The 22,585-nt window shown below is 37.1% G+C and overlaps 1 protein-coding gene and 1 long non-coding RNA gene across 8 annotated transcripts in view; both read right to left on the bottom strand.

Moving 5' to 3' along the window:
- The window catches only part of LOC309614706, a 411,347-nt gene that overhangs the window by 227,806 nt on the left and 160,956 nt on the right, over positions 1 to 22,585 (bottom strand). The window lies entirely within an intron of this gene.
- The window catches only part of RUNX1T1 (RUNX1 partner transcriptional co-repressor 1), a 142,544-nt gene that overhangs the window by 7,305 nt on the left and 112,654 nt on the right, over positions 1 to 22,585 (bottom strand). For all 7 annotated transcript variants that reach the window (XM_082363323.1, XM_082363326.1, XM_082363328.1 and 4 more), the window contains 3 exons: positions 16,798 to 16,866; positions 11,512 to 11,702; positions 1 to 2,491 (listed from right to left, as the gene is read on the bottom strand). The exon at positions 1 to 2,491 is cut by the window's left edge and continues 7,305 nt beyond it. In XM_082363323.1, the coding sequence (XP_082219449.1) occupies positions 2,216 to 2,491; positions 11,512 to 11,702; positions 16,798 to 16,866 (536 nt within the window). In that variant the 3' untranslated portion in view covers positions 1 to 2,215. The remainder of the gene's footprint in view (positions 2,492 to 11,511; positions 11,703 to 16,797; positions 16,867 to 22,585) is intronic.

The following is a 22,585-nucleotide window of genomic DNA, read 5'->3' as shown; positions in this document are numbered from 1 at the left end:
ACCACCCCCAAAAAATTAAAGTCAACTTGTATGTGAAAATACAGGGGAAAATGCAAAAAATGTTAGGTTTAAGAGATTTAGGATTACCTATATGCAGATACTTAAAAGCCATTTAAAACTGTATCCAAGGCTATATTTAAAAACAAAAGAAAACCAAAGCTAATGGACCATTTTAGATTTTTAAATAAATGCCTGGTATGTGTATGTATGTGGAGAAGTATCTTCCCAGCCTTGAAAACTTTGGTTGTCTACACAGCCTGCAGCACTGCTGACTTTCCCTAAAGCACATAACCACATTCTGGGCTACTGTTTTCAAAACTAACAAGTAGTTCTGGTCTGGACCCTGGACGACGAAGGGTTAATGGATTCACACTATACCTTGCTGAACATGTTTAACCTGCTGATCATTTTGGAAAGTAGTACTGGTGCTTTTCAAAATTCCGATTTTGGTCCATCAGATCAGTCTTTGGCTGACTTCCCTTTTTGTAAGAATACTGTATAACCTGGCATTCAGCAGTGTTAAAGCTGTCAGTCTACACCTCAGCATTTGGAGCTCTAATGATTTATCTTTTTTTTTTTTTTTTTGTAAAATTAGAAATACTTAAACAACCTTACAGCAATACGCATGCACTGTCTTTTTTTTAAAAGTAGGATACTTGTTATTTTTTTTTAAGTCCCTAATAATGATTTTTCAACGAAAAAAGAAAAATTCCACTACTACTCTATGCTACAGCTAAACTTGGTGAAATGGCTCTAGCATATTTAAAAAGAGTTTGCTCAAAAAAAAAAAAAAAAAAAAAAAAAAGCATGCCTAGGGAGTCATTGTGACAGTGCAAAATACATTTATGTACATCCCTCTTACAAAAACACCAATATGTTAGCATTCCGTGAAGCATGCTGGTTTTCAGGAAAAAAAAAAAAAAATTCTATAAGAGAATGAAATAGCAGCTCCGAAAGATAGCCTTTTTCTTTCTTTTCTTGAGGACAACCAAAAAAAGTCTTTTTTTTCCTTTTTTGTTTTTTTTTTTTGAACTACTAGAGAAATACCACTAATACATACAGATATAAAAGCAGCATAGAAAGATACAGGTTTCTCACCAACTAGGAATAAAGAGACTAAATGTGGGCACGTGGTTAAACTACAACGCGTCTTCACAATCGTCCAGCACGTTTACAAGAAAAACACCATTGGGAAACCTCACAGGACAGAAGTGTTTCAACACCAAGAGAACTACTAGTTTTTAATTAAAAATCCAAACAGGGTGGGGTTGAAAAAATTTAGAAAGGGGCTGGAGCTGGAGCCATCATTTTTTAAAAATTATTTTTCAATATAAAATGAATGAGCTGGAATAGACCCAATGTCTTGCTCTGTGGAACCTTGCAAAAGTGAAGAAACGTTGAGGGCTGTTTAGGGCAGCTGGCTGGTGTCAAAGCTGCCAGGATGCTAATAACTGCAGGCTGAGTCTCTTACTTCTGTGTGTGTGTGTATATATATATAAAGGAGCCTTCTGTGTTATGGCATTTTTTTCTTGCTGCTGTATTCACATATCCCACTGCAAATCATCTTTCATTTTTCCTTCTGTTGACCTGGATATTATTTCTTTTCAGAAACAGGAAAAAAACCGAACATCTGTGTCTCCTTCCAATATGCTACACATCTGTGCGTTTTGTGGCGGGTCTTCAAAGTTCAGTTAGCAACCCACGGACGCCATTCATCTTCTTGTTAAAATGTCTACTGCTGTAGCCAATGCTCATGCCCTTGAGGGTTTTCCTCTTTTTTTCCATTACTGTATATAAAGAACATTGTGACTTTTAATGTTAGCATTTTTGCTTTCAACAGCAATTAGCAATCTCTTGGTTTGCTGTTTGGTAAAGCATCGGTTAATGAGGTCATCTAGTTTAAAATCCCAGCTACTGGAAAATAACAAGGAAGAGGTCAAATCTATCATTTCTTGTTATATTTTCTGCTCTCTTTTCAGTTCTCTAAGGAAAAGAAATCTTTGTTATCCACAGTAAGTCATTACGACCCGTTACTGGCCCTCTGTTTTACTATCGCCTCAAGATACAGTTAGGTTCTCTCTTGCTGAAGTACTGAACCAGGATAGTTCATCTATAAACAAACAAACAAACAAAAAACAACTTTGAGCATCTGAGAATGAGGAATTGGTTTCACGTTGGTTGTGTTGTCTTTCCTCTGACAGTTCTGAGTGCACATCTAGCGAGGGGTTGTCTCTATGGTGGAAGGGGTCCCCGGGGTGGTCGACCTCGGGGTGGCTGCTGGTGGTGTGTCCATCGGGCTCCCAGCCCCGCTGTTAGGCGTGACGGAGGAGCTGACAGCAGGCGTATCCCCCTGCTGCTGGGCTTGCAGGGTCTGTCCACAGATGTGGTGGTGCTTCTCCCAGTCTTTGTGCTGGCAAAACGAGCCACAGTATCGGGCTGTGTTACAGCCGCTGCAGGTTTCACTCGCTTTACGGCCACAATTCCAGCAACTCTATTGGAGAAGGCAGAAGAAAGTGAAATCCCAAATTATTACATTGACCAGGCTAAAGTCTAAGGAAATATGCTAGGCAGCACTACCCCCTTATTTTTAAGAACTGTAAGAATGAAAACTCCAGGTGTGTATGTGTACACACACTAAACACCCTGAAGATGCAGGTTTTGGTGTAACTGCCCAGACTTTTCTGCCAAAAACTATTATGACATCTAAACAAACTGGTTGAAGCTCTTTTCCGTTTTTACTATAAAACCCCTTCCCTTTAGGTTTAGTTACCTTCACATCTAAATTCTCTGTTCACCCATACTAACAACCGCTACATCTGAATTGTTTCCTTTCTAATACTACTACCACCATGGAAAGACTCAAAGACAGCACTCCTGGCAGAAGCTTCTTCCTTCTAGACACTAACAGGAATCACAAAGGGACTATGAGGATGCTCTAGTAGATTCAAAGGAATATGATGGACTAGACAGAGGATTCTATCCTCTGCTGTACCACAGACCAGAAAAAGTAGGGCATGTGTTTAGTTCTTCCCACTGCAATCAGTTATTCACTGTACCTGACAACCAAATGGTAGGAAAGTCTCAAAACAATCCCTTTTACTTCAGCTCCCTGGAGATTGGATCCTTGGTTTGTTTTTTCTCTGATATATTCTAAGCACCCACAACAGTGCCTGATATATATAGTAGGTGCTCAGTAAACATTTGTGAAGTTTTAGGACCCTAGCAAGCCTACTGCCAATCTCCACTGGTGCTTTCCAAGAAGTGAGAAAAGCAGAAATGAGGCTGCCTCTGAGATAAAACACATTGTGAATCTGGGGATAGACATACTAGAGATGGAAGAGCCCCTAAGTGGGACAGATCCTGGGGAATGAGGGAGTGTCAGGGAGGAGATTAACAATGACAGTGCCCTAAGGACCCTTCCAGGAGGAGGGGGAACCTCAGGCAGCCAACTCGAAACGTTTGTGCTTCCTTTGGCAAGACCACCCCCATTGTGAAATGTTATATAGCAAGTGATCTTAGCTTTTACCATTCATCCTTTTATCCTGTATCTTCCTTGGTTTTATTTTCTTGCAAAACAAACTTCCAACTGTAATCTGGTAACCCCAACCAGCTGACAGTATGTAGCTGTGTCACAATTAAAATGCATTTTTTAAAGCCCTGATATATATGGATATTAAAAATCTCCCCACTATGTTCCCTGCAATTATTTTGCTTTCAGCATGTTGGTTGTGTGGCTTAAGGTGGGCTCATAAGCCTATTAAAAATGCCCCAGTGGAATGTCAGCCCATCACCCTGGTCTGTGTATGGCTTTACCACTGTGCAAAATATGCAAAGCAATTTTTAGCACTCATTCTAATTTGGCTAAAAACTAAAGGAGCTCCTAGAGTCTTTCAAGTGCTGGAAGCCTAAAAACTCAAGAACTACAGCTTAAAACTTTTAGAAAGAGCTCAGCCCTATGTTCGTATTTCTTTACCATTCAGAAATTATGGCCCAATGAAGGGAAAAAAAATTAAAACTTTAAGATCTCAAACTCTGGCCAATGGAAGGTGTTTTAAGTGAACATAGCTGAAGAAATCTAGAAGCTTGATTTATATGTTAATATCATAAATAAAAATGGAATTAAAATTAATAGTACCAGAACAAAGTAATTTTTTTCCTACTTCCATTTAATTTAGCCAGGAAAATATGTCAAAAAATAGGTACCTCTGATCAGAGGCTTCATTACCAAAATTAGAAGCCCTTCTTTCTCAAAATTAATTCAATCTTATTGCACGGACAATGGTTCCACAAAGGCCTGAACAAACATGGGCCTGGCCCATCCTCCAGAGCAGCGAGGTACGACACTCATCACTCAGGGAAGTTTACTTCCTTGAGCTTTAGGCATTTAGAATAATGCCAGCTGGATCCTGGAACAAACTCAGAAATAAGTGAAATTCCTAAATTACATCAGAAAATCCCAATTAGAGAACACAGACCCAGATCCAAAACAATATTTTAAGGAAATTAAACATCTAATCTGAGTTAAGTGGCTTCTTTAGGAAATACCCTGGTGTGAGTCCTATCCGCTTTCTGGCAGAGGCACATCTTGGCAGACACAAGGCAGTAACTGCCCAGTTCTCAATGGCTCCTTCAGATTGAAATCAGATGTAGGCAACCTTCTCAATTTAAGTTGATTAAACACACAGACTAAACCAGGTAATTACAAATGCATGTGTTGGGGAATGGAAAGAGAAGACAGAATGGGGACTTCTTTATTTTTTAAAGTGTTTTCAAAGATGGGAACAATTTTACAAATAAAAAAGTGGAATTGTGCCAAATATAGAAACAGATGTTTTGGATTATAAAGCTGCTGGGAATGGAGCCTTTTTGCCTAGCATCTCTGGATTCTGACCCAGGATTCAAGGGCTCTGGCTAGTTTTACCTCCAGTCCCACTCCGAAATTGTTCAATCCCATTCATTTACCACCCACCACTGAGACAAAAACAACCTTTGACTTTAGGAAGATGCAACAAAGAGCAATTCAAATGAGCTGGTGGGAAAAAACCTGCATACTTTTATTGCTGTTGACATTGCATTGCCATGAATGTATAGGGAACTTTAGCTCAAGTGTTCAACCAATGGAAATCCCCAAAGTGCATATTCCTTTTTAAAAGTTCATTAGAAGACAGACACAGCAATCTCTATTAATTTCTCCTGGGTGGCTCTACCAAATTTCCTGTTAACTAATCCATACCTGTAAGACTGATGCCTGACCACTGGCACCCGGCCTCTCAACCATCACTTCTGGGAACTGTGCAATGTGCAGAATCTTATGAGTACTCCAGTTTTAATCATTTTAAGTTTCTAAGCTTTCTGCCATTCACAAAGGTGGAAACTGCAAATTGTGTATGAAACCCAGGGGTGTATCTGTAGGGCAGGGATTAAGGTGGTCAATGGCTTAATCTAATTTTACATTTTTCAATTTGTGCTTTTCATATTCAGGCTAGTATTACCTGATAGTTGCTTATTTCTTTCATTCATTCATTCATTCATTTTTCATATAACAGAGCTTCCCTTTCAGTCCTCTAAGCAATGATGCTGTTGACTGAATTACCAAAATAGTACAGAAGTCTCGAGAATACCATTTCATAGCAAATTTCATTCCCAAAGCCCATGGCACTTTATAGTTTCCCTTTATTTGTGATAATATTATTTCCTTTTCAGCATAAGGAATGTTTTCCTCCCTATTATGGGAATCAGCAATTGGCCAAAATTAGGCTAGGACTCAGATGAAAAATAGGAGGCAGAACACAACCCTCCCTTTTCTAAATGTACTGGTACTACACAGGGAAATGGAAATGATGAGTTGAAGCTTTTGGTGCCAAAGCTGCATGTCAAAGATTGTTGATACTTGTTTCATATCAGCAATTCTCTTTTGTCCCTAAGAACAAAATTATTTCCTTCATTTTGTTCTTTTAGATACAGAGAGAATGGTCTTTCTGTCCTACCAGCAAAATAATATCCTTTCTGGTTCTTACTGTTGGAAATTCCTTTTACCAGAAACAAAACATTTTCTCCTAAAAAGTTTCTCCAGGTCTCACACACCTATAATTCTCCAGAAAAACCCTTGCACGCAAGTGATGTTCAATGAATAAAGTAGAACGATTATAATTAAAATTCCCAAAATGTAAATAACCTTTATAGTAAACGATTTGCCTAGATATGAAATTACATAGGCAAGGTTTGATTCACTCAGGTCTTTGCACTGCAAACCAAATACTCTTTCCAAAATGCCACGCTTTGCCCATTTCAGATCTTTCTTATAGCCTGTTTTGGCAGGAATAAGGTTAGGAGGGCACTTCGACCCTGAAAATAGACAGAGGTTGGACCAGGAAGTTGGAACACCAAAGACAAGGTATCATGGTGTGTAATGGAAATGGCTTCCAATTTTGAGTGGCTTCAGTCACCCTTTCTTGGTTTTTCACTTCCAGCTATATCACTTAGCGGCTTCAGAACTACAGGCAAGTTACTTAACCTCGTAGAGTGACAGTACCTATAAAGTAGGAATCATAACGATAGGGTTATTCAGGATTATGTCAGTGCTAACTAAAGTGTCCTGATGTTCGGTGGGTCCTGAGTAAACGGCAGGAACTAACACCACCTCCTCCTCTTGGCACTGGCTGAAAGCAAATGAGACTACTTACCATCTTTGCATGGCACAGCCTTTACAATTAGAAAGCTCGTGGCCCTGTGCCTCCCTTGATAGGCATTGACAGCTACACAGACAGAACATGCGCTTACTTCCACTTATACGTCATTAGTGGCCAGTTACTTTTTCTCCTTCCTCGCTGCCCTCAGACCTTCCAAAGATTTACCACTACTGATCTTTTCCCCATTCCTCCTTTTTTAAAAAAAACTTCCCTTATTGAAAGTCCCTCTAACTTTGGTTTCAAGATAATAAAATTCTGTTTCTTATACTATAACCTCTTCCTCTTCTAGTTTTTCATTTTCCCCTAAATACCTGTCAAGGAGGGAAGTTGGCATAAAGAAAAGAAATATCCTTTCCTTCCTACACTCTCCCGTGGCAGTCATGGTCTTAAACCATTAGCTGTAAGAAAATGACTCTCAAACCTTCCTCCAGCCTTCATTTCCTTCCTGAGCTGCTGTCTCTTATTTTCAATTGCCTGTTCTGTAGCGCCACCAGGATGCTCCTCTGCCACCTAAGTCAGTAATCCCTAAACCTGACTCATGGTGTGGTCCTTTTCAGTCACTGGCAACGCTCAGGCCAACGACTTTGTCATCTCATTGGAAACTCCCCTGAAACCTCTCAGTGCCAAACCCTACAGACCCTGCTTCCCCCATGGTCTCCCTTCCTTTCCAATCTCACGGTTACTATTCCTTCCCTGCCCTTCCTGTTAGAATAGCTTCTTGTTTTTATTTTTTCTCTCTCTCTTACATACTCACACTGCTCTTTGTAAGGTGACTTGTTTATAAAATACTTCTACTCATCTTATTTGTACCTCTCAACCACCTTGCAGAGTGAGTCATAAACATTATCCCAGTTTTATAGATGAGAAAACCAAAGTTCCAAGAGGTGAACCACTCCATATCATTCCAGGCCCAACAGACCATCCAATACACCATGAACATCTATGGATTCAGACAGCTGGCCTTTTAATAAATGAAACAAATAAGCAAAAATCTTAGGTAACATAGAATCAGCTCATACTGTGAGAGCTCCAAATTCTTCTGGGGATCGACAGGTCAATCAGATTGTGAGGCTTTAATGGGAGCCATGCTGGGAGACTGTGTGTAATAACTGTGTGGTGACTACCTCCTACTGAGTCCACTTAGTCCATCCCCAGAGTCTGGGCCACACTGCACAGGATCCACAGGGGAGGGCTCTATTAATTCTAGAGGGGGTAATGAAGATGAACATCTCAGAGTGACCTGTTCACACTATTAGGGCTCAGCAGGTTCTGGAAACAAAGTTTAAAGGTTCAGTCAGTGTTTCTGCTTAAGTGCCACAAAACCACCCAATATAAGCGTGTGCACTTCTGCACCTATCTAGGAATAATGAATAAAGATGTTTCAATCTGGGGGAAAATATCACTTTAGTGGCTTAAACTCGAAACTAACTATTGGAACAGCACAATTATTTGCTCTCTGTTCGAGGCTCAATTCCAGCCATGTGCTTTGATCCCCTAAGCCAAAACAAGTTACGGATCTCAAAGAAAAGCTGTGGCAAGTTCCTTTTGAAATAGTCCAAATCTAACAATATTCATTGGAAAAAAAGACTCTATATGTTTACAGATAGGAACCAGAAATGAATATAGAAAAAAATAAAATGGTTGAAGATGGCCAGATTCACTGAATTTCCTTTCTTTTGATTTATGCTAATGCTAGCATTACATTCTTGATGAAATATGTAATACACGTTAAAAGAGAAAGTACAGAAAATGTCATTTGCTTGTGTCTGCCTAAGCAGTCCAGTGTCATTCTAACGGTTAGTAATAATGATTATTAGTCTGTAAACCAAAGTGAAATTAGAGAACTGGATGGGAATACCCTGAAGGAGTCGAGTGTACTGCCATGCGGCTACTAAAGAAGTGGCCTGAGAGGCAGGCACCTGGGCTGAGGATCAACATGCACTCTCCTGGTTTTCACATTAGACAGCATAAACTATTTAGGCCTTTGTGCTCTATCTGCCCTTTCCAATCTACAGAGGAAATCTGTCTGTCTAGTTGAAAATGTTTTAACTTTTGTTGTTTATGCACAAAAAAAAAATGAAGAAAGGTTACCTTTCACAAAAAAACTGCTGGGCAGATCAAAGTCAGTAAGTTTTTAAAGGTTTAATGCTTAAGGAAGATCACCTGATGTGTACACCCCAAAATCTGCATGTCTACTGAAAAACCACAACTCTCTGCCTTCCTTGTCAGCTGACCAATCATCAAATCCTGCCCATTTTATCTCACGGGTTCAATTTTCTCCACCCCCAGGACCACTGCCAACCATCTTCATCCAACCATCTTCCTCCTCATCTGTCTCCTGAAACAGATCGGTTCCTCCTTTTCATTTCCTCTCATCTCTCTCCACACTGCAGCCTGAGTGATCCTTCCAAAACACTCATCGGCTACATAGTCATCCTGTTTTCAAAGCCTAGCAAAGCTTGCCTTCCCATCTTCCCTGCACGAAGGCGATGACGTGCGCATGGCCCAAAAAAGCAGTGATGAGGCAATGTGGGGGTGGGGTGGGAGGTGGGTGGACGGTGGCTGCTGAACAGCTCCTGATTATCCTTAAGTATCAGATGAAACAAAATTTTTTCCCAGAAGCCTTCGCACTAAACTCTACTAAGACTCATAATTTAGTGATTTGACTCTTCTAATGAATTATAGTGAACAAGAAGGTAGGAACCACTGTATCTTCAGTGCCTAGCGCTGTCCCCGACATAGAATAATTTGCTATTGACAGAATAAATAAATAAATGGATATAATTTGGAGTAAAATGTATCAAATAACAAACTGCCCTGGGCAGGTTGCAAACCTGATTTAAAAAAAAATGTCCATAGGGTACAGTTTTAAAATCTGTATCCAAAAATGACCTTCATGATGCTTATTTCATTGTTCTGGAACAATGTAAGGACTGACAGCATGCTGAGAGCTCCAGCGTGGATCCTGCCAACCCCTAGCTGCATGACTAGCCATGTAAGCTTCCTCACCTGCAACATGATAAAATGATTACATCTCAAGGTTCTAGCCACCGTATGAGATGAGAAGACCAAAGCTTTTAGAGGTTTAGTGGTTTTCTTGAAATCACAGAATTATAAGAGATGGAGCCAGGAATTAAATGTGGCTCTCTGGCTCCCAAACCTTTCCTCCTAGCATAGTCTACTTTAAAATCCTTGAGAAATGTCACCGAAGACAAGGGTAGTGCTATTAAAGATCAGTTTCTCAAGATACCCAAAAAGAAAGAAAGAAAACAGTTACTTTAGAAGATCACTCATATCTAGGTTATTTCATCCTATCTACTATTTCTAGTTACTGCTTGATACACCATATTTTTATAATGCTCAATACCAGTGTCAAGCTCATATATTTTTCTGGATAAATATTAGAAATAAAGGTACACAGCTTATAGATACTAAAGAAATACAGCATTATTAGCCAAACATAAAGACTTAATTCTCAATTTCTCCAAAATATTTATCTTTAGAATTCAGTGACCTATAAAAGACTCTTAACATGTATAACAGCCCTAAAACGTTCATATGAAAGTGATAATGTTTTAATGATGGCAACAACTGTGCCTCACAGTATTACTAACTTGAATAGAGCAGGACTAATTCTGTCCAAAAGATGCTAATAAAATTTGTGTTTTCTTTCAAAAAACACAAAACAAAGTCTTTAAATATCTTAGCCATAAGATGCCAGTAAAATTGAATTTATGTCTAGTTTAATTCAACAATGGAAAAGTCTGCAGTTAAAGGGTAGATACACTTCCCTTTGTCCCTCTTTTCCCGAGAAACTTTCAAATGTTGAAAATCAATTGCTTTTGTCCCCTTGTTATTCATCTGCTACACATTAAATAGAAACTCTGGGTATCGAATAATTCCCACAGGGTCTTTCATCTACAGACAAGTCTGGTACAAATTAAGTTCTTACTCTCCTTCACAAATTGTAGATATGTGTTTTAGGGACCGTTGATTTATCAGCTTATGCTGTTGCTAGTTCAGCATGGTGTGACTAGCTAACTGTAGTCCTTATCTAAGGGTCCTTTGGGTTGGGGATTGTGGTGCTGTGTTAATGCAGAGCGTTACCATGTTGCTCTGACTTTAGTCTGTTGAAAAGGCATTCTGTTAGACACTGTGTTTTAGTTACTTCCCAGATCCTTCCGCCATTTAGGCTATGTGTGTATGTGTTTTAAATATACTGTAATAACACTAAATAATATTACCTCTGGCAGTGATGTGATGCTATGAAATGACCATCATAATGGTTATTACAAATAATGTGCAAAAACAGACCGTGCAGAAGATCTCTTAGAAATGCTTAATTGATGCAAGCGTTGGTTTAGCATTGGACTTCAGAACCAATAGTTAAGGAAGTGACTTTGATCCCTGGCCTGCAGTATGTCTTCAGACTACACAGCTTACACAGGGTCTCTCTCCTAAATCCCAGCTGTTAGAAGGAAACCACACATATATGCTAACACACACACACACACAACAGAGTTCTGAATCTAAATAGTGCTAGGAAGTTCTAAGAATTTCACTTTAATCTGTTACCCACCAAATATATTAAAAACCTTTTTTGGCAATTGTTCTTTTAGGCCTTTAATAAAAACAAAATTTGATCAGCTCTTGGTCAACTCCACAAGTGCCAAGCCTGTCCGAATTACTCTCATTTTCCCCCTCCAAAGATTCGTTCGTCTCAACTCCAATATCCGCCTTTACTTGTGATCTCCTGAAGTCGAAAAGGCCCGCCCTCATTAACGGAAGCAGCTCCCCAGGGAGTCTTCCATCGGCGCCTCACCTCGCTGGAATCTTCCTGCTGGTTGATGACAGCGAGAGCGTCCTCCGCCGCCTGCCGCTTGGCCTCGGCCACCGTGCGCTCCATCTTGGCGCGCTCCGAGGTGATCATATCGTGCGCCTTCCGCTCGGCCTCGGACACGGCCTTCTGCAGCTCGGTCATCGCCTGCCGCTTCACCTCGTTGACCGCCTCCTCTGCGTGCCAGGCGGGCCGGACCGGACAAGAGAACAGTTAGCGCGGGACCTGGCCTACTGATCGCTGTTACACAGAATGCTAGACAACACGCATGACTTTCATCCCAATTACTGGGCAGTTCTTCCGGCTGTCTAAAGAACCACATTTTGGAAATTCATTTTAAGAGAGCAAAGGGTGAGATTTTTTCCTTTAATTTACACTCCTGGGAATATCTTTTAAACTACTGTAGCATCACTACAACCTTTCTACCAAACTAGTACCCCAGAAAGGATTCTGAGACCAGACTAAGTAGATAAAAGGCGAAAATAACCACAAAAAACCTGCCTGGATAATTCAGACACATGAAGAAGATGTTTTGCCACAATGCAATAGGTTAATATGAACACAGGGAGTACAGGGGTAAAGCTTTCAGGGAAAGAGAGGAAGGGAATAGATTTTACACAGACACATATGTAAGTGCAAAGTTATTTTGCTAGTAAAAGATACAACACAATAACGAAAAGGTATCTCATAACAATTAATGCAGACCTTTTAAAGAAAATTGAAGATGAAATATACAGAAGATCCAGCTTTTCTTTTTCTTGTCATTTCCTGAGTAATGTGGACATATGACTCTATAGGCTAAATGATAGGGATTTAAAAAAAAATCATTTTCTCATTTCCAGACTTTCAGCTGTTGTCCATCTACTGAATCAAATATAAACACTCTTGCATAACCAACTGTTGCACTAGACAAATATAATTGAATCGTACTGCAGGCCAAAACAATCAGGCCTGACTACAAACCTGCAAGGTGTCAAATTAGCTCTTTATTTTTGGCTGTGGAAAGGGTGCAAAGATTTGACTAATGTACAACATAAGATTGACAACTAAAACAAGTAATTTCCATTTAAAAAAATTAACTGTTCTAATTAACAAGGGAAAATATCCTCCCCCTGAATTAGTTTATCTAATTTTCATCTTTATTCAAAGCAAAATGACAATGATTAATTGAAAATTTAATAAGCAGTAATTATTAACTTGGCAAACCTATTACCAATTAACACTCTATTAAAACTAATTATGACATGTTTCATTCAAGTGTTTGCACTTAATTGTTTCACTCACTTGAAAAGCACCTTAATTAAATGTTCTGTTTAATTAAAAACATAGATTCCTAATAAAAATGTTTTACTGTAGATTAAAAATGTTAAGAGATGCAAATACTCCTATAGTTCCTTAAATTTCTATAGTTATATTTCACACATCCATAGTTCATGACTTGAGGATCATGAAAAGCCCTCCACTAATAATTAACCATGGTGACTTTTGTAGCCTCCACCATTTTCCCAGAATTATTTCTGAAGTTTGTTCGTTCATTTGTAATTACTGTCTGCTAGATTTTATAAACTAAATTATAGGGAAAGATCCAGACTGGAAATATTAACTAAAATATGTTAAGCCTTTGTTGGTTGCTTTAAGATATGTATTTAAAATCTGAAAACAGAGCACTGCACAGAGCTGGCAGCACCTTCTTCACCAGGAGGTGAAAAGATGCCTTTATTATCCTATCATAAATGACTTGGGGCACCAGGGAAGCACTGCCCTTCTAACTATACAGTCAGGGTCTAATTTGGTTTGAATATTCAAGGTGAATTAAAATTCTATCTAAGTGGTAATACAGGACAATAATTTTTGCTTACGATCAAAGCTGTAGCTTGACTAATTGTATATGCAAATCAGGCAATTTATATTTAAATTATGCATTCCTATTCTAATCCCACAGGCACATACAGATCAGCAAAGAGAATTGGTAGGACATGTGCAAGGTGCTTGAATATTTATTACCAACTGCAAACATTCACTGATCGTTTGAAAAAGAAATATACTGAAGAAAACAGTTACAATTTAAAAACTATATTTATGGTAGACTTTTTCCAATTTTATAAAGACCTTTAAACTTCAGAGTGTGTTTTGTTATTTTTGCGGTTGCTTTTAAAAATACTACTTTTAGGGGAAAACTGATATGGCCTTCGACATTTGTTAGGACTCCAAGTATTTAATATGTATATCATTATATTATTATATTGTATTATTAGGATTACATGCAAACTTTGAATAGGGTCTGCAGGTTAAATAATTGTGTTGTATGAATGTTAATATCCTGACTGTGGTAACTGTACTGTGGTTACATAAGAAAATGTCCTTGTTCTTAGGAAATACACACTAAAATGTTTACGGTAAAGGGACATCATGTCTGCAACTTACTCTGAAGTACTTAGGTGAAAAATATAACGCACAACAGAAAAAGAGGGAAGGAAAGAGGAAGAGAAACAGAAGACATCAAAGCAAATATGGTGAAATAGTGAAAATTGGGAGAAAGGTATATGGGATTTGTTTATACTATTTTTTGCAACTTTTTCTGCAAGTTCAAAATCATTTCAAAATAAAATGGTGTAAAATATTACATGATGTACTTTCAAGCACAGGATATACTTTTTGCAATTATAATTTTCTCTGAAAAGAAGATACATGGGTTATAGTACATTGAATTTTAGAGCTCTGCCCCTTTGATATCTTTCAAATGCTTTAAACTTGATTTTATTTACTTATCTTTTGTCACAAAGGTAGTGTATAATAGTTTCATTGCAAAGACACACTTTATAGGTTTTTTCCTAGGGAAAAAAAAATTGCCCACAGCCAATTTTAGACTCTTGGGGGGAAAAGTTTTCAAATTTTAACAGGCTGAGTGTAGATGTCCCGTTCTGCCTTTGGTGTTTTCCTCATGTTGGATGCCTTGACACTTCGAACACTAGAAATGCTTTCTAAGAAGCCTATAAAGATAAATATTATAAGCAGTTACTTGAGACTTCCAGGTGAAACTGTCATCTATACTTTAGAGATTCAATATACTCTTTAAAATTTAGCATCTATCCATAGAAAACTATTCCCAAACTGTTTTTATGCAGCAGATTAGGGATATCACTATCCCTAAGATAGTGATAAGAATACGAATTTAATGGACACTACTTCCAAGTCAGATTTTAGACTGAAGACCTAATGTAAATGGATAGGCACATATTAAAAATATTTGAAACATGGTTTGATAAGGTTTAACCCTTCTTAGAGAATGCATGGACACTACATGAACAAGTGTTGCTCTTTCCCTCCTCTCAGAGTCCCCACAATGCAAAGTACACCCAGAACTGGTTTCAGAAACCCACAAAACAGACAGTGAAGAAAAATAATAGTGGACTCAATAGATTACAACATGTCAAGTTAAAAAAAAAACAAAACTGTTTAAGTGGAAAGTACATAGTGAAGTTTTGAATCTGCTTCCAATTGCTTACCACTTATGGTAGGATTTCCTTTGTGCATAGCTATTCAAGTTGACTTTCCAACAAAGGTGGTATATTCAGAAAAATCTGCTCTCACTTCACAGCAGTCAAACAAAGGCTTGAGTAGATAATAGCACAGAAGGAATTTGGATTGCACAAGACTTCACTGTCAATTTTTCTTTATGAACTATCAAGATTTAACTTAAATACACATAAATAGGGAAATGCAGAGATTCTATCCCTCAACATAAAAAGTCATCCTTGTGCTATCCAAAATGGCAACTCTTTGTACCTATTATTGGAATAAATTGAACTGACAGCTTAAAATTGGGGAAGAAAAATAGTCAGAAGAAAGATGTAGCAATTCCTTCTCCAGGTAGGTGGCACCCAGCACATTTTAACATCTTATGACTATCCCATGACTATTATCCTGGTAGAAAATCTTCTTAGAGGCGATGCTCTAAATCTGGTAAGACTATACAGATGAGATATATATATATATATACATACACACACACACACACACACACACACACACACACACACACACACACATACATACATATACACATATATAAACCTTAACCTTTAGGCTGAATGGATCTACCTGATTTGTATACTGGACATGCAAGAGATCTTTCTCTGGTTCTTAATCTATGCTGCTATACTATCAGATTTTGAAACTCCTTGTCACACTTACAAAAAGAGTTATTTCTTAGAAAATTTAAAAAACAACCACAAAACTCGAACAAGAGCCAAGGGACCAGAGTCACCAAGTTGCACAAAACTATAGACATAGCTGTGTCAAATCAAAATCCAAATAGAAATCTTCTGTGGGAAAAAACCCTTTCCTCCTTGATTGGGGTTCTCAGCCCTATACTCGTCTGATTGTCTGCAGAAACAGCGTTTTCCAGTTTCTCAACTCAGACAAACTATTTTAACAGTTGGAGTTATAGTAGCTCAAAGCCACATTATGTGTTTGCAGTGTCATTTTTAACTCTTGAAACAGGTTTGTGCTTTAACTCCTGAGTTGGTTTCTTTTTAAAAATAAGGTTTTGGCTCAACTTTTATAGTGCTGGTGTTCTACCAAGATTCTGCCAGATCTGAACTTCTTTAAGCCCAATAAGTCTATGAGTCATCATAAACTTAAATCTACTTCAAAATGTAGAACAATATCCCTTAATGAAAATCAGATAGTATACATGGAAAGGAAAAATAGAAATTTAGCAACTTTGTCATTGAACTTAATTTAGTTCTGGTCATTGAATATTAATTAGCACAAAAGATCAACTTTAAAAACTGGTTGTAACCATAAAATTTCTGAGTGCCTCAGCAAGTGAACAAGATTTGCTGTGATACTTTTAAAAAGAATTCAGGAGATATATGTCAATTATACCCCAATTAAAAAAAAAATTAGAAGAGAAGGCTGAAGTAAAACACCAGACTTTGTTTTCATGAAGGAAAAATTGCATGCAATCTGAGACCTCAGGCTTCCAGCCTGAAACCATTATAGCCCCTGAAAAATGGGGTTTATAACAGAAGCATCATCAGACTCTCATTACAGTAGCACTAGCAGATGCTACTAAAATAAAAACTATTTCATGTTCTAATCAGGCCTGGTTTAAGAATATTCATCAAGATTTTAAAATTTTGTGTGTGGGGGTTTGTTTTGCTGTTGTTAGCAGTAAAGTCCCTTCTTGTCATTCTTCACGTCACTTCATTAACAACTGCACACAGCTGCCAGAACACTAAATTCGTGTTTTTAAACAATTCTTACCAGCTTTCTTCCAGATCTCCTCTGGCACATATCCAGAAGCAGGCCTGTGAAGGAATTCCCGATGTGCATCTATGAAAAGGATAAAAATCGGTGGAGAGAGGAGGAAAGCACCATAAGCACTGTTATGTCATTACACAGGGTAGAAGCAAGCAATGCCCACTATCTCGGCTTCTCTACAAAAACATAGTTTTAAAAGGCTGGGCATTTCACTTCTAAAAAAATAAACAAAAATAGCAAGACCAGTCATCAGAGCGCAAGGAAAACAGGTCATTGGTCTAAATGCCTTGTATGCTCAAAGCCAAAACAACTCTAAATATTTCATTATACAATATGATATTTGGGAGCACTGTTCCCAACACTCCTTAAGTATGGGAATTTCTATGGGTATATTTTATTTTATTAAAGAAAATAAACTGTATTTGGTAATTTTCTTTTTTTTTCAAAGTCAAATTGGTAGTTAGAGAGTCAAATGTTAGGGTAACATAATTTTCACACAGCTCTGATTCTACCACCTTTCAATAAATATTGAGCCTGACGCCCTGGCTAACCAGCTCTAACACTTAATTAAATTTAAAAAATCTTGATGAGCATTAAAAATTCTCACAAAAATTAGATCATATGGATTTGACATGGATGGAAGCAAGAAAGAATCATTAGAATGGATTCACAGATAGCCAGTTGACCAAATATAACTAGTACATGACATGCTTTCCGGAAAAAAAAAAAAAAAATGAAGTTCCACTTTAAGTGAAATGCTGTGCTTTTTATGCTGGCCAAATTTTAAAAGTTTGAGAAAACGGATCATAATAAAGCTGATGTAGGAATGCTCACCTCCAAAATAACATGTTCATGAAAATGACATGAAACCTTTTATATATTTTTATATATGCTTGAAAGTAAAGTGTACAGTCTTTCAGAGATAAAATATGCACTAAACTTCTTCCATACTGGATTTTCAAATGAAAGTCTATGTATTTAGAAGTTTGAGGGGAAGAAAAAAAAATCATTTTAACTTTTATAAATATAGCAATCTTTCAACGCATGATAAATTTCAAATAATTGAAGTTTTCTCTACATGTATAAGAAATGTTAAGTAGCAGACTTTTTAAAGAATACTTTATCTGATGTATGGTGAAGATCAAAAGAAATTCAGTCCAGTTTTCTATATTTTATGGAGCTACAGAATGAGAAAAGCACAATCAATTTAGCTAAGTATATATCATTTTATATTTGAATGCCTTAGACACATTTGAATATTTTGAATCCTTCGAGGGTACATAGATTATCACTCGGCCAGAACATAAAATTTCCACAACTACTCTGAATTAGCAAAACCTTATTATAGCTTAGTGAAGGGGATATGGAAACTCTCTGTACTATCTTTGCAATGTTTCCTTAAGTCTAAAATTATTCCAAATATAAAAAGTTTATTTTTAAAAGTTTACATTATAATTTTATGACTACTTGATAATCAAATTGACTGGAAATACCCATGCATTCTCATGTACACATTCATTTCTATACAGTAAATAATGAAAAGCAAAATGTCTTTATTTAAGTAATTTTCATTTGCTAAAGAGCTCGATAAAACCGTTTGATGCATATACGACTTCAAAGAAATATCACGTGGCTAATTAGATTTGTCAAGATTACCTTTCACATCATTATAAAGAAAGCGCAGTCAAGTTCAAGTTCACATTTAGCCACATGACACAGTGAAACAGATTTACTTAAGACAACTTTTAGACATTTATTTTTAGGAGAAAAGACTTTGGCTTAAGAATAATTTACTGGATAAGAATAGATTTGTAAAGTCTGAAGACAAACAGAAAAAAAAAATGTTTTCTCCACAGTAGCAAAAAAAGAAAAATTTTTTTTCCATTTATTGGGTTAAGGAAATTTTTATAACTTTATAAAAATTATTTTTTAATGGCCTATTATTATTATAGGGAACAGGAAAAGTGATGTTAAGTTATCCAAATACTAATTACCAGCCCTAGGCAGCACAGGCAGAAGAGTTAGTTCTAAAGCCCAGAGAAGGTGAATCTTGGCTTTGCCACCTGCTCTCCCTGTGACACTGGGCAAGTTAGTTTCTCCGTGTCTCAGTCACCACATCTGTAAAGTGGGGACAATACTACCACATTTGAGATTGCTGCTGTGAGGACTCAGTGAGGTACTTCCTACTACATGCTCGGCATGGCACATCCTAAACTCTGATTAGATGTTAGTGCTACTCCCATCATTATTATTTAGCAGGTTGCCCAGTAAGAATGGATACACAGTCATCCTTTGGTATCTGAAGGGGGCCAAGATCCGAGGATGTTCAAGTCCCTTCTATAAAATGGCATAGTGAATAGCGCTGCTCTGAACATAGAGGTGTATGTATCTTTTTGAATTGCAGTTTTATCCAGATACATACCCAGGAGTGAAACAGAAACAGACTCACAGACATAGAGAATAGACTTGTGGTGGCCAAGGGGGAGGTTGGGTGGGGGAGGGATGGATTGGGAGCTTGGGGTTAGCAGATGCAGACTATTATATATAGAATGGATAAACGACAAGGTCCTACTGTATAGCACAGGGAACTATATTCAATAACCTGTGATAAACCATAATGGAAAAGAATTTTAAAAAGAATGTATATATAACTGAATCACTCTGCTGTACCACAGAAATTAACAACACTGTAAATCAACTACACTTTAATTAAAAAAAAAAAGCATGGTATTTGCTTTGGATGCTAATTTGTTTGCTACACACATCCTTTCCTATACTTTAAATCACCTCTAGATTACTTACAATTTATAACACAATGTAAATGCTATGTAAATAGCTGCCAGCACGTGGCAAATTCAAGTTTTGCTTTTTGGAACTTTCTGGAATTTTTTTTCCCAAATACTTTTGATGTGTGGTAGGTTGAATCCATGGGTGTGGAACCTGCAGATATGGAGGGCTGACTGTATACTTATTTCCTTATTTAAAAAAACTAAGGTGAAAAGAGCACCATAATCTTTCTTTTTTCACCCAGCACTGACATCCAAAGGGCACAAAACTTTAGACAAAACAAAACCATTGAAGAGGTTTGGATTAAGTAATATACACCAGTAATTTTTTACTCCCTCAGTACATGTCACTTGGGGAGAGAAGTTATGTCTATAGTTAGCAATTCACTGTCTGAACCCTTGATGGGAAGTCCTCAAACTTCTTAGACGATACTTTTATAAATTTTATTCAAACCTCATGAATAGCCCCCAAATTTGCTCAAAGATAGATAATGTACTGGAGTCAACTGTGCACCCACCTTCCCGTGTGCTATACAGTCGGTATAGATCGTGAGAATCCATATGCCACACGGGAAAGTTGTGCTGTATTTCACCTTCTTGGCTACATTTCCCTAGAATTCTCAATGACACATTGTCATATTTGCATAGAGTCAAACTCCACCTGACCTAGAACCCTGATAGAAATACCAACTCCAATCCAGCAAAAGTTTTTTAATCCTATCCTGCTTTATAAAAGAAAGTTTTTTTTCTCAAAATAGCTGCAGAATATAAAGGCAAATAAATTTTTTATATAATACACACCTATTTACATAGATATATACATATTTTACAATATCCCCTCCAGTTCTAAGTTACTGTGTCCTAGCTAAGCATCAGTGTACCAACAGAAAGGATGAAGTGATGACAGTAGAGATCTGCTCAGAAACTATTTTGATGCACTGACAAATAGTACTTTAATAGCTACAGAAACTGAATGACTAATTTAATATTTTCTCTTCTGATTAAATAGCAGCAATAACAGAGTCCACATATGCAAAATTGAGTTTAAAAAACCAAAACAAATCCTGAAATTGATCAATATTACAAGAGACAACTTCTCTCTTAAGACTTTCTTATTTTAGATTATTGGTGAATCTAGACAAACTTATGCAAAACATTCTAAGGCTCAGATTCTGAAGAAGCTAATTTTTAACCATTAAATCTTGACCACCTATAAAATATCAGTTGCTGTAAAATAGATGGTTGTTCTAAAATGTAGTGGTGAAACAAAAACAGAAGAGTCTGTACGAGATGGTTTAAAATGTGAAATGTATACATATGTAACTATTGAAAGATGGAAAAATTATAGAAAAGACCTTATAAATTAAGTTTAGCTTACTTTGGGATGCAAACTGCTTGGGGATGAAAGAAGAGGAGGAGGGGAGCCCCCAGAAGATATATCTATGAAATGAGGAGACCAAGTCGAAGTGGGGGAAATGTTTTAAGAAATGTGAAAAGACAGAACAAGCAATCTATGATGTATGGAAGAGATGGAAGATGCACTACACTTACGACAGATGGAGACCATTGGATACTAGATACAGCAAGGGCCGCCATCAATATACATGAAGGGATGAGCTGATGGCCTTTGGAGAACCAATGTGACCTCATATGACCCAGGACAGCAATGCTCAAAGCTTGGCAGCACCTATGTTATGGCTTTCATCCTGTAGTGGGCAGAATGAGGCTGTGATCATGATAATATTTATTACAAAAACCATCAAAAGAAAGGAAGGGTTAAATGAGTTCATCTTTAGAAATGTTACTTATTTTTGTTTTAAAGGATAATAAATCCAGAAATCTCAACTTTATGTTCAGAAGCCCAACCCAACCTAGAAGCCAAGAACTACATTAGGATTTTCATCTTTAACAATAAAAATACCTAATGCTGTAGGAGGCAACCATCTATTCTTGTTTTTCAAAGATGGACATATTTAACTAGTAGTCACGTCTTTTTTAACCCAATATACTAAATACAGTAGACTCTTTAAAATACAGTAGGCACTTTACATTAGGAGCTCAGATGCATTGTCTTGAAATGAATTCCATGATGTAATTTAAAAGGAATCAATACAAGTACATAAAATCTAAGCTTTTATATGCAGATATACACTGAATAACTTGTTTGTGGTTTTTATAATCTGATAGTATAGAAGTAGAAAAATATATTCCTTTGGATGGGAGTAAACTATTTTTCTATAGCTCTGTATTATGAATTAGGGTCCCAAAGGTACAATAGATTTACTGTATTTAAGATGGAATTCCCCTTTTCTTGTTTCTGTGCCTATTAAATAAATTAGCCACCTAAACATTACTGCTTGGAAATACTTTCGGAATGAAAAAATACCTAAGAATCTACTATAATTTCATAAACTTGTGTGCCAAGCAATAACACTAATTTTATGTACTGCTCGCTACTCTCTAAACTGTGAGATTCCATGTTAGAAATCATAATAATAGCTATTAGTTATATCACATCTACTATGTGTCAGGCACTGTTCCATATGCTGTATAACTATTAACTCATTTAATGCAGAAACACCTATGAAATATGTATTGTTACCATCCCCACTTAACAGATGAAGAGACTGAGGCAGAGAGTTACTTGCCAAAGGTCACAAAACTAGTAAGAAGAACCAGGGATTCAGATCCAGACATCTGCTCAAACCCTGTGCCTTTTAACTTTCATGCTAGATTTCCTGAGCATTGAGACAGTAATGAGAAACTCTATAATTCAATCATGTGACAGTGATAAAACTTGTCAGCCAAAGGAATTTTAAAATATTAATTTCTCTACCAATTACTTGAGGCAGGAGGTGGTATTAAATCAACAAACTTACGAATCTCTAAGCCTTCTGTGAAGATCAAGTTGATGTATCATTTCATTTAAAACAAAAACCTCTTTCTGAGGTTTAAAAAACTAGTTTTTAAATTGTTTTAAAAAAATTAAAAATTGTTTAAAAAAA

This window comes from Balaenoptera borealis (assembly GCF_965194805.1).
Source record: "Balaenoptera borealis genome assembly, chromosome: 17".
Taxonomy (NCBI): domain Eukaryota; kingdom Metazoa; phylum Chordata; class Mammalia; order Artiodactyla; family Balaenopteridae; genus Balaenoptera; species Balaenoptera borealis.
Note: the sequence above shows the minus strand (reverse complement) of the source record. Positions and strands in the feature narration are given on the sequence as shown.